Source organism: Orycteropus afer, unplaced genomic scaffold, assembly GCF_000298275.1.
Source record: "Orycteropus afer afer isolate SDZICR_OR568_19922 unplaced genomic scaffold, OryAfe1.0 scaffold00009, whole genome shotgun sequence".
NCBI lineage: Eukaryota > Metazoa > Chordata > Mammalia > Tubulidentata > Orycteropodidae > Orycteropus > Orycteropus afer.
In genome coordinates, this window is record NW_006921596.1 from 20,203,323 (window position 1) to 20,216,344 (window position 13,022).

At 44.1% G+C, this 13,022-nt stretch overlaps 1 protein-coding gene across 1 annotated transcript in view; it reads right to left on the minus strand.

Annotated features, from left to right (window-relative positions):
- LOC103203162 (lysosomal protective protein-like) overlaps positions 1-4,513 on the minus strand; it is a 25,898-nt gene extending 21,385 nt beyond the window's left edge. Inside the window, exon 1 of the mRNA XM_007948131.1 lies at positions 4,344-4,513. Within this exon, the coding sequence (XP_007946322.1) occupies positions 4,344-4,513 (170 nt within the window). The remainder of the gene's footprint in view (positions 1-4,343) is intronic.
- Between the last annotated feature and the right edge of the window lie 8,509 nt (positions 4,514-13,022).

Below are 13,022 nucleotides of genomic sequence, written 5' to 3' on the forward strand. Positions count from 1 at the left end.
GCTTAAGGGGAAGTTTCAGAGTGTCTTCTGACATCCATTTTGGGCTTTTCTTTCTTTCTCATCTTTTTAATGACCTCTTGTTTTCTTCATGGATGATGCTCTTGATGTCATCCCACAGTTCTTCTGGTTTTTGGTTATTGGTGTTCAGTGCATCAAATCTATTCTTTAGATGGTCTCTGAATCCAGGAGGGATATGTTCAAGATCATATTTTGGCTCTCATGGACTTGTTTTAATTGCCTTCAACTTCAAGTTGAATTTGCATGAACAGTTGATGGTCTGTTCCACAATCTGTTCCTGGCCTTGTTTTGGCTGAAGATACTGAGCTTTTCTATCACCTCTGCCACAGATATAGTCAGTCTGATTCCTGTGTACTCCTTCTGGCAAATTCCACATGTATAGCCACCATTTGTGTTGTTGAAAAAAGTTATTTGCAATGAATAAGTCGTTGGTTCTGCAAAATTCTATCATGCGATCTCGTGTTATTTCTGTCACCAAAGCTAAATTTTCCAACTACTGGTGATTCTTCCTTTTGCATTCCAATCACCAGTGATAAGCAACACATCCTGATTGCATGTTCAGTCAATTTCAGACTGCAGAAGTTGATAAATATCTTCAATTTCCTCATCTTTGGCTTTGGTGGTTGGTGCATAAATTTGAATAATAGTCGTATTAACTGGCCATCCTTGTAGGCGTATGGATATTATCCTATCACTGACAGGATTGTACTTCAGGACAGATCTTGAAACATCTTTTGTGATGATGAATGCCACACCATTCCTCTTCAATTTGTCATTCCCAGCATAGTAGATCATATGGTTGTCTGATTCAAAATGACCAAAACTGGTCCATTTCAGCTCACTAATGCCTAGGATATCAATCTTTATGCATTCCATTTCATTTTTGACAACTTCCAATTTTCCTAGATTCATATGTCATACGTTCCATGTTCTGATTATTAATGGATGTTTGCAGCTATTTCTCCTCATTTTGAGTCATGCCATGTCAGCACATGGAGGTCCTGAAAGACTTACTTTATCCATATCACTAAGGTTGGTTCTACTCTAATGAGGCAGCTCTTTTCCAGTCCCGTTTTAAGTGCCTTCCAACCCAAGGGGCTAGTCCTCCTGCACTGTGTTGGACAATGTTTCCAAGCTATTCATAAAGTTGCCCAGTAATGTATCAGACAGTGTTTCTTTGCTATTCATAAGGTTTTCCCTGGCCAATTTTTGAGAAGTAGATGGTCTCCTTTTTCTTAGTCTGTAAGCTGTGTTGAAACCTGTGTACCATGTGCAACTCTGCTGGTGTCTGAAACACCAGTGGCACAGCCTCAAGCCTCACAGCAACATACAAGCCTCACAGAATGACAAACTGACAGACAAGTTTGTCTCCCTTAGCTGTTGGAAACCTCTGCACCCTCCTCTTACCTAATTCCTACCTGAAACCTGCCACTCTGTGGTCCCCGGCTGTTCCTGGTCCCTCCCTTTCCTGATTCTAGGGGGCTTGGGACCTAGCCTTGCCTCCCGCCCCTTTTAACCTGGATATCCTGCTGCTCCTGAGGTCCCCGAGGCTGCTTCTGGTCTCTGCCTTTCCTGGCTCAAGGGGGCTTGGGTCCTAGCCCCAAGGATATCCAGGTTAAAAGGGGTGGGAGGCAAGGCTAGGCCCCAAGCCCCCTAGACCCAGAAGAAGGAGGGACCAGGACTAGCCTTGGGGACCTCAGGAGTGGCAGGATATCCAGGACCATAGAATGGTACTGTCTCATTCCTTAATGAGGTACCAGAGAGCTGACTGTAAAGGGACCTGCCCAGGGTCACACAGTAGGTCAGTGCTGGAGGAAGCAGGCCTGGGAGCCAGGGCGCAGGCTCAGTCCAGAAGGAGGAGTTCAGTGTGGTGAGGCTGAGTTAGAGGGAAGAGGTTTGCAGCTCGAAGATTGGAGTTAGTTCCTGACACTGGGAGACTGAGAAGAGATCATTGTGAAGAATGGGGATTCCACAATACTTAACTGTGCTCATGAAGAACCCATACATAGATCCAAAGGCAGTCACTCAGACAGAAAAATTGAATACCGCATGGTCTAAAATCAGGAAAGGTGTGCGTCAGGGTTGTATCTTTCCACCATACTTATTCAATTCATATGCTGAACAAATAATCTGAGAAGGTGGACTCGATGAGAAGAAGAGCAAGCATCAGGATTGAAAACTAATTAACAACCTGAGATATGAAGGTGGCATAACCTTGCTTGCTGAGAGTGAAGACTTGAAGCACTTACTGATAAAGATCAGAGACTACAGCTTTCAGTATGGATTACACTTCAATATAAAGAAGACAAAAATTCGAATAAATGGACCAATAAGCAACATCATGATAAATGGAGAAAAGATTCAAGTTGTCAAGGATTTCATTTCACTTGGATCCACAATCAATATTCATGGAAAAAGCAGTTAGGAGATCAAATGACGTCTTGCATTAGGTAAATGTGTAAAAGACCTCTTTAAAGTGTTAAAGAGCAAAAATGTCACTTTGAAGACGAATACCTGACCCAAGCCATGATAGTTTCAGTCGCCTCATATGCATATGACAGCTGGACAATGAATAAGGAAGACTGAAGAAGAATTGGTGCATTTGAACGACGGTGTTGGCCAAGAATATTGAATATATTGGACTGCCAGAAGAACGAACAAATCTGTCTGGGAAGAAGCACAGCCAGAATGTTCCTTAGAAGTGAGGATGGTGAGACTCTATCTCTTGAACTTTGATCATGTTATCAGGAGAGACCAATCCCCGGAGAAGGACATCATGCTTGGAAGGTGGATGCTCAGCGAAAAAGAGGAGGACCCTCTATGAGGTAGACTGACACAGTGGCAGCAACAACGGGCTCAAACACAGGAATGATTGTGAGAATGGTGTGGCACTGGGTAGCGTGCCATTCTGTTGTTCATAGGGTTGCTGTGAATCAGAAGTGACTCGATGGCACTAAACAACAACAACAACAAACTCAGATGATGAAAGCAAATAATTTTGCCCACACCTGAGAGCTGTGATCCTCAGAGAATGTGGGCATCTCTCTCATACTTTACTTCTTCTGACTGTTGAAGGCCGATGAGCTGAGATTCCTTGTGGGTCCCACCACAGCTCCTCCTTGATTCCTTTTCCCATGATCACAGCCCACCTGGAGGGGAGAGGGCTGGAGGGCCAGCGGAGGGACTGACTTGGCGTACTCTACCATGGGTGGCCAGCTCCTACTCTGCTTTTTCAGAAATTTGGTCACTACCAAGTCTGTTCTTTTTGGGAAAAAGGATAGAGGAGAATCCCAGAGCTCCTCACTTTACCCACCTCCCTCCCTCTTTCCCTGTCCTCTAGAATGAGCACTGGGGAAACAGGAGGAAACAAAGGGCACACAATTTAAACAGCCTGGCAGAGGAGACCAAGCCTTGGACTGGGAGTTTGCAGGCCTGGCTCCAGGCTGCCAGTAACTGCTGGGTGACCTAGCAAGTCATCTTCCTGAACGAAGCCCCAGATTCCTCCTCATTTTAGAAAATGTTGGATTAGAGCAGATCCCCAGATTTGGGGATTTCATGGATAAATAAAATTTCAATTTGCCCCTACAAAAAGAAAGGTGGGTTGAGAGTTATATAGAGTTGAAATCTTATTTTCTAAGTATGAGCATTTTATTTTTCAAAAAATCTCATTTATACTATTGTCTTAAAACTTAGTTTCAGTTATCTTTCATAAAAGCAATTTGGATACTGAAAATTAGTAAGCATATAACAAAATAAAGGACAGTCTTTTCTAAGAAAGAAGAGCTTAAAAACCCCAAACCAAACTGATTATTATTGAGTCTGACTCATAGCAACCCTATAGGACAGAGTAGGACTGCCCTATGGGGTATCCTAGGCTGTAAATCTTTACAGGAGCAGACTGCCACATCTTTCTTCTACAGAGCAGCTGGTGGTTTCAAGCTGTTGACTTTTTGGCTCACAGCCAAGCGCTTTAACTACTGTGCCACCAAGGCTCCTTTTAGCTACCTCTTACTGACATATATTGTGTTGCTCTTATTTGTCTCATTCTCCATGTGCTGGTATTTGGGCACTTATGGACCATGACCTCTCAGCTTTACTGGCTCCAAAGTTCTTGGCCCAGTTCCCCTGGCTATTTAGTGGTAGGGCAGGGGCAAAAGACCCACCCTTGGCAGTGATCTGGTCTCCCAGGTGACCTGCTCTGGACTGAGTGATAAGACTCCCACCGTTCTGGCCACGTGTGCATGCTGTGGAGCTTTGGGGAGCCAGCAATCCCTGTTGGCTTCTGCCATCCTCCTGGAATGAACCCTTTACCCTTAGCTGCTCACCAGTAGTGAAAGTACTTGCCCTCCCCAGCCTGGAGGTAGCCGGACCATTGTAGGAAGTTGAGCTGAGTAGAGAGGCCAGGCAAGGAGGTGATGAGGTCTGGAGCATACTGGCCAGAACCTAGGCCGAGGCACAGGCAGGAGAGGATGAGGAGGGTCTTGGGCAGCCCCATGGCCAGACGTGCTGGAATGAAGAGCTGGAATGCTCTCCCACAGCTCCACAGACCTTTATAAGCCTGGGACTGTTTGCCCTTGTGATCACCAGTGATAACCAGTAATTCTGGGTCAGCACAGGGCAGGCTACTGGGAATGCCACCAAGATGCCCAAGTTTTTCTGTCACACTGAACAGAAACTCAGGGCCCCCTAAGCAGTAGCCCACCCTTTTCCCCTCATTCCTGCCCCTGATAACCACTAATAAACTTTGGTCTCTATGCATTTGCTAATTCCAGATATCTCATATTTGTGGGATTATAGTATTTGTCCTTTTGTGACTGATTTATTTTGTTCCATAATGTTTTCAAGGTTCATGTTGTAGCATGTCAGGCCTTCCTTTTTCTTTTTGTTTGAATAATACTCCGTTGTATGTGCGTCATAGTTTGTTCTTCCTGTTGATGGACTTCAGTGCTTTGCACCGTTTGCCTTTGTGAGAAGTGCCTCGATGAGCATTGTCCACTCTCTAAATGGGATCTATTGGTCAATGTAACTTCTCAGCTTTATAGTTCAACTTGTCAATCTTTTCCTTTATGATTAGTTAGCACTTTTTGTGCTCTGTTTAACAAATGTTTGCCTACCTCAAAGCCACAAATTATTACCCTATGTTACCTTCTAGAAGCTTTTTAATTTTTGACTTTTCACAATTAAATCAATAATCCATCTGGAATTGTTTTCTGTGTTTGGTATGAGGTAGAAGATAAGATTCGTTTGTTTTGATATGGCTATCTAGTTAGTTTAAGTCAATCTTGAACAGGCATGGCATGGAATGATTCTTGGGCTGGGAATCACGCTATAGTTTGGTTCTGCTGTTGGCTTACTCTATGACCTTGAGTAACCTCCTTCCCCATCTGGGCCTCAGTTTGTTTATTTGTGAAATAAAGATGTTTTGTTGGGGATGGACTTTTGCTTCGTACCTAACAGTCACATAGCCTCTATGCACCACCTTGCCCCTGACAGAAGAACCTGGCAGAAGATAGGGGGTGGGTACTGGAAATGTGAAGCAAGAATTAGAAGTTACAAAAAGAAGTATGAATTACACAGTACTGCATTGTCAGTGATGGCAAACATTGGTATATGAGTGGATAGATGGATGAACAGGCTGAACAACAACAACAACATGCAGGAGGGAGTATACCCATAAGCAGACAATGTTTCTACAAGTGTATTTGTACGTTCTGTAAGAATTTCCAGGTATATAGTAGAGCCCACAAGGGACAAGGTTGTAGTCACTTCTTGGCCACAGCCAGCTACTCAGAGGGAGCAAGTAGTTGGACATGTAGGCTCGGGAGCATGGTTGCAGGGGACATCAAGCCCAGTTGACGTAACGTACTAAACCCAAACATTGTTCCACATCCTACTTTGGTGAGTAGCAACTGAGATCTTAAAAGCTTGCAAACAGCTATCTAGATGCAATGATGGGTCTCTCCTCATCCAGAGCAAAGAAGAATGAAGAAAACGAAAGATTCATGGAAACAATTGGTCCTAGTGACTGGTACACCATGCAATCCTCAGCCTATATGACTATGAGACCAGAAGAACTACATGGCACCTGGCTACCACTGTCAACCACTTGGAGGGGGATCTATGTAGGAGATTCTGGATAGAGAGGGAGAACAATGTGGAACAAAACTCAAAATCATTTGGAAAAAAAAGCGGGGGGAGGGAACCAGCTTTGCTAGTCTGATAGAGCCTGGTGGAACCCCTGAGACTATGGCCCCTAGCTGTCCTTCAGGTCTGGAATTGAACCCACTTCTGTGGCTTTCAGCCAAACAAAAGATAGGCGTATGAGCTGAATATTTATATTAGGTAGATACGCTCCTTGGAGAGATCAATCATGGGAGAATAGAAGGGCTGTTTATGTACAGGGAAACAGCTCAGGGGGCAGGAGTACATGGGAGGGAAAGACACAGGGAGGAGGTAACTATGGGGAGGAAGTGGGAGGAGAGCTGCTACATTGTGGGAGATTGCAGTCAATGTCATGAGACAAAGTGTATGTGAACTACTGTACGGAAAATGAATTTTCTCTGTAAACTTTCATGCAAATCACAATAAAATAACAATAAAAAAAGTATTAGAGATCATGGAAATGAAAGTTGAAAGTACATAATTTGCTGTTGTTGCAGTTGGGCTGATCCAACTCATGGCAACCCCAAGTGTAAAACAGAACACAGCTAGAGAATGAGTTAGTGGTGAAACACCAGGTCAAGGAACTCCCACAAGACCTCTGTGTGAAAGAAACACACACACAGATAGACACTGGCACTTTCACTTCTCCATATTTCATGTGGATTTTACTGGTCCTTTCATTTTAAAAAATTTGCAATATATTGTCTACAAGAGATGTTAAAAATATTTGAGGTTGAAGATAAAGGTGTACAAATATGAACTAAAGAGAACACTAGGGTAGCAATTGTAATTTCAGACAAAATAATATTCAACATGAAAAATATCAAAGAGACAAAAAAGGACTTTATATATTAGTAAAAGGACCAATAGGTAAAAAAAAAATAATAATAATTCTGAACATATTTGCATCTATAGAACCATGTGAGACTGAATTTATTTATAAAATAATAACTGACAAAACTATAGGGTTAAAATGGCTCTTGGAGTTGAAGACTTAATACAACCATCTCTGGGAATAAGACCTAGTGTAATATACAAAAATAAATATTTAAATTAAAAAAATTTTTTTTTATTGTGATCTGGGCAAAAGTTTGCAAAGCAAATTCATTTTCCAGACAGCAGTTTATACACATTTTGTTTCATGACATTGACTGCAGTCCCCACAGTGTAACAGATCTTTTCCTACTTCCTCCCTGTAGTCACCTCTTCCCTGTGTCCTTCCTATATATTCCTGCCCCCTGAGCTGTCTCCCTGTGCAAATACTGCCCTTCTGTTCTTCCATGATTGGTTGTGGTCGTTAAGTTTGTGTGTCAAGTTGGTTGGGCCTATTGAGTGGCTGGGCAGCTGGATGTTATTATTCCGCATGGTGAGATTGGCAATTAGTTCCATGGTGGAATCTACTGGAGCAGCTGAGTAGCTGCTTTAGGGATGTGATTTGCTTCCAGTATATAAGAAGTAACTTTGAGGAAGGTTTCCAGCTTATGGCACACTTGAATCCTGCATGTAGCTGAGTCTTCATTCAGTAGCCTGCTGTGCTCTGCCAATCTTGGGACTTTCAATGGACTTGATTAATGGTCTGCCGTGTGGTTTGGTAACATCAGAATTGTGCCTTTTTACTTGTCAACCTTGGATTTGTTAGCCCCAGCAGCCAGAAGCTGCCTGAGTAAAGAAAGCCTCCAGCTTCAGTGGGCTGGGAGCTAGAGGCAGAGCTGAAGCCCAAGGTTGAGGGGCTTTCACCCAGCCCCTAGAGCCTGGCACCTGGAACTCACACTTCTAACCTCCAAAACTGTAAGAGAATAAACTCCTGTTTGTTAAAGCCATCCCATTTGTGGTATTTTCTGTTAGAGCAGCACAGAGGTAACCAGAACATCATTCTAAGGAGTGTATCTACCTGACATAAACGTTCATCCCACATGCCTGTCTATTGTTTGGCTGGAAGCCACAGAAGTGAGTTCAATTCCAAACCTGAAGGATAACTAGGGGCCACAGTCTCAGGGGTCTCACCAAGCTCTATCAGACCAGCAAACCTGGCCTTTTTTTTTTTTTTAAATCATCTTGAGTTTTGTTCCACGTTGTTCTCCCACTTTATCCAGAATCTCCTGCACTGATCTATTTCCAAGTGATTGACAGTGGTAGCCACACAAAAATGGCTATTTTTAAAAGCATAGTTCAAAACAATCATAAATGTTGTTAGTTGCCTTCGAGTCTGACTCATGGGGACCGCACAATAATGGGATCAGACCATTGTCTGGATCTCATACATGGAAGCTGTAGTGGTTATGTTTTTGTGTCAACTTGGCTGGGCCTGGTTGAGTGGTTGGGCAGCTGGTGGTAGTTATTCCCCATGATGAGACTGGCAATCAGCTCCGTGGTGGGATCTACCACAAGCAGCTGAGTAGCTGCCTTTGGGATGTGGTCTGCTTCCTGTATATAAGCAAAAGCCTTGGGAATGGTCTCTAGCTTATGGCACGCTTGGACCCTGCATGTAGCTGTGTCGTTGCTCAGCAGCCTGCTATGCTCTGCCGACCTTGGGACTTACAATGGACTTAAGTTAATGGCCTGCCATGTGGTTTGGTAACATGGGGACTGTGCCTTTTTACTTGTCAACCTTGGGGCTTCTCAGCCTCAGCAGCCAGCAGCCAGCAGCTGTCTGAGTGAAGAAAAGCCTCTAGCTTCAGCAGGACAGGAGCTGGAAGCAGAGCTGGACCCCAAGGCTGAGGGGCTTTCACCCAGCCCCTAGAGCCTGGCACTTGAACTTGGACTTAAAGCCTCCAAATTGTAAGAATAAACTCTTGTTTGTTAAGGTTAAATGTTAAATGGTTGTTAATATACCATTTATGGTATATTCTTGTCAGTGGCACTAGGTAACCAGAACAGAAGCCGAGAGTTGTACTGCTGACCCACCATAAATAGTATGCCCCCAGTCATAAATAGTAATTCTCTTACTTCTTCCCTAGGTGCTGGGTAGGCCCTGGGGAGCATTTGGGGGGTTCTGCATTGGAGATCAGTGTCCTCAAAGTCTGAGCCAGGCAGGGGGCTGGCAAGGCTGAGGGCAAATATGTGGGCAAGGGTGTCTGTCATGTGGAGAGGACCCTTTGTGTGCCTCTCCTGCCCCAACAGGAAAGGGAGCTGTATTCACTTCTGGCTCAGAAAGGAAAGGACCCAGGGACCTTGTGTACCCACTGCCCTGCCCTCCTGGACTGGGCATTTGGGCTGGGGAGGCTGTGGAGCACATTTTCTGTCACTAAGAATGCTGGCTCCATATTCCCATCCTTCCATAGTACAGGGCCCAGCCCCTTGGCCACCTGGTTCCATCTACTTTGTGGCTGGTTCCCTGAGCCAGGTGGGTTTCTTTCATCAGGGCCCAAAGCCTCATTGCTGTGATAATGAAAAATCAATATTTATGGTACAGGCTTTCTCCACTCCAGGATTATTTAAAGGTCAAACTCCCAGGCGGCCTCTGCAGGGTGTTCCCTACCCCCAGAGGCCCAGAGCCAGTGGTCTCTTGCCTGGGAAGATTAGCCTATATCCTTGGGTGTGTGGGGGAGAGTGTGCAGACACCATAGGAAGCCATAGCAATTTGGAGCAGGGGCGGCCAGGATGAACCATTCAAGGAGTCTCTCTGGCATTGCCTTGTTGCACCAAGTAGAAACCTGTCTGCCTGCGAAGGTCTCACTGGGAGGAAAAGACTTGAGCCTTGAGCTCAACCTCCAGGCTCTCCTCCTTCAAATCCCATGGCTTTGAACAACCTCTACACAGCATGATGTGATAAAAAGATCCATGTGATGGGATATGATTTGCAATAAATATTGTGAAGAATGGGAATTCCAGAACTCTTAATTGTGCTCATGTGGAACCTGTACATAGACCAAGATGTGGTCATTCAAACAGAAAAAGGGGATGCTGCATGGCTTAAAATTAGGAAAGGTATGCATCAGAGTTGCATCCTTTCACCATACTTACTCTGTGTGCTGAGCAAATATTGCAAGAAGGTGGACTATAAGAAGAAAGTGGCATCAGGATTGGAGGAAGACTCTTTAACACCTATGATATGCAAATGACACAACCTTGCTTGCTGAAAGCTCAGAAGACTTGGAGCACTTAATGAGGAAGATCAGAGACTACAGCCTTCAGTATGGATTATACCTCAACGTAAAAAAAAAAAAAAAAAAAAGTCACTGCGGTGGAGTCAGTTACTGACTCATAGTGACCCCTCCTTGGGTTTCCAAGGCGGTATCTCTATGGAAGTAGATTGCGCAATATTCCTTCCGAGGAGTGGCTGGTGAATTTGAACTGTAGCTTTCTGGTTAGCAGTCAAATGCCTTAGGCACTATGCCACCTCATCATAAAGAAAACAAAAATCCTCACAGCTGGACCAATAAGCAAAATCATGATAAACAGAGAAAAGATTGAAATTGTCAAGGATTTCATTTTACTTGGATCCATAATCAATACCCATGGCAACAGCAAGCGAAAAATCAACCACAAAAGAGAACCTATAGACTGGGAAAAAAATTTTGGCAACAGCATACCAGAGAAGGGACTACTTTCTGAAATGTATAAAACCAAAACCAACCAAACTCACTGCTGTGGAGTCAGATCCAACTCATAGCGACCCCTCCTTGGATTTCTATGGCAGTATCACTATGGAAGTAGATTGCCTAACTTTCCTCCCGAGGAATGGCTGGTGGGTTTGAACCGCCAGCCTTCTGGTTAGCAGTCAAATGCCTTAGGCACTATGCCACCAGAGCTTCCAAAAAAAAAAACAAAAAAAACCCTGCAACACATCAATACCTCGGCAACAAAAAGACAATCCAATTTAAAAATGGGCAAAGGACATGAACAGACAGTTCACCAAAGAAGACATTCAGGTGGCCAGTAAATACATGAAGATATGCTTGCAATCCTTAGACATTCACTAAAAGCTCACTGCTGTTTGACTCATAGCAACCCCTCCTTGGGTTTCAGAGGTGTTATCTCTACGCAAGTAGATTGCCCAATCTTCATATGCAAATCAAAACAGTGAGGTATCATCTCATTCCAGCAATAATAGCAATGATTAAAAAAAAAATGCTGGTGGGAGTGTGGAGAGATTGGAACTCTCATACACTGCTGGTGGGATTGTAAAATGGTACAACCACTGTGGAAAATGGTATGGGGCTTCCTTTTGATCGAACAATCCCACTACTAGTTTACATATCCTACAGAAATAAGGATCCTGACATTAATACAGATATATGCATACCCATGTTCATTGCAGCACTGTTCACTCACAGTGACAAAAAGATGAAAACAACCTAAGTGTCCATCAGTGGATGACTGCATGAACAAACTATGGTATGTACACACAACAGAGTACTCTGCAATGTTAAAGAATAAGAAGAATCTGCAAAACACTTAATAATGTGGATGAACCTGGAGAACATTATGCTGAGCAAAATAAATCAATCATAAAAGGACAAATATTGTAGGAGGCCACTATTATAAAAAGTGGAGAAAAGGTTTATACACAGAAAGAAACATTCTTTGATGGTGTCCTGGTTACCTAGTGCCTCTGACAGGACAGGAATACACCACAAATGAGATGGCCTTCACAAACTGGAGTTTATTCTTACAATTTGGAGGCTTTAAGTCCAAGTTCAAAGTGCCAGGCTCTAGGGGCTGGGTGAAAGCCCCTCAACCTTGGGGTCCAGCTCTGCCTCCTGCTCCTGGCCCACTGGAGCTAGAGGCTTTTCTTCACTCAGACAGCTGCTGGCTGCTGAGGCTGAGAAGCCCCAAGGTTGACAAGTAAAAAGGCACAGTCCCGATGTTACCAAACCACATGGTGGGCCATTAACTTAAGTCCATTGTAAGTCCCAAGGTTGGCAGAACATGGCAGGCTGCTGAACAACAACACTGCTACATGCAGGGTCCAAGCGGGCCATATGCTAGCTACCATTCCCCAGCCTTCTCCTTATATACAGGAAGCAGACCACATCCCAAAGACAGCTACTCAGCTACTTGTGGTAGATCCCACCATGGAGTTGATGACCAGTCTCCTCATGGGGAATAACTACCACCAGTTGCCCAGCCACTCAACCAGGCCCAGCCAAGTTGACACACAAACATAACTACCACAGTTGGTTACTAGAGATGAGAGGAAGGGGAGGGAAAATCACTAACTGTAGAGTAGACATATATTAACTTGGGTGAAGGGAAAGGCGGGATGCAATAAGGTAGAGGTCAACACACACGACCAGACCAAAGGAAGACACTGAGAGGTATGCAAAGTAAAAGGCAACAGTGGTAAGTGCTATTACACACACAGTCTTGCAATAACAGTAATAAGAATTTATGGGTGGATACACAGGGAAAGATGCAAGCTGAGCAGGTGGGGGTTGGCATATGGGAGTCAACATATGAGTATTTGGCAGAGAATATTTTGGCAGAAAATCCCGTGAGGTTTGGCACAGAATATTTCTACAAGTGTATTTCTATATGCTGCAGATAATATGGATGTACATCATAGAGCACACAGGGGGCAAAGGTGAGACTTCTTAGCCATAACCAAACACCCTGAGGGATGGAGTCAACGGGGTTAGGGGCTTGGGACCATAGTCTCGGGGGTTATCTAGGTCAACTGGCATAACACATTCTACAAAGACAATGTTCTACAGCCTACTTTGGTGAGTAGCAACTGGCATCTTAAAAGCTTTCAAGTGGCCATCTAAGATGCCGTGATAACTGCTCAATCGTTGAATAAATGAATGAGTGGCCAATGAGTGTTCCCTCATTCTCATGCCCTCATCTTTGGCCACTAGCAACCACACCCAGGGAAGGTCATTAGGTTTAGCTGTCACGAC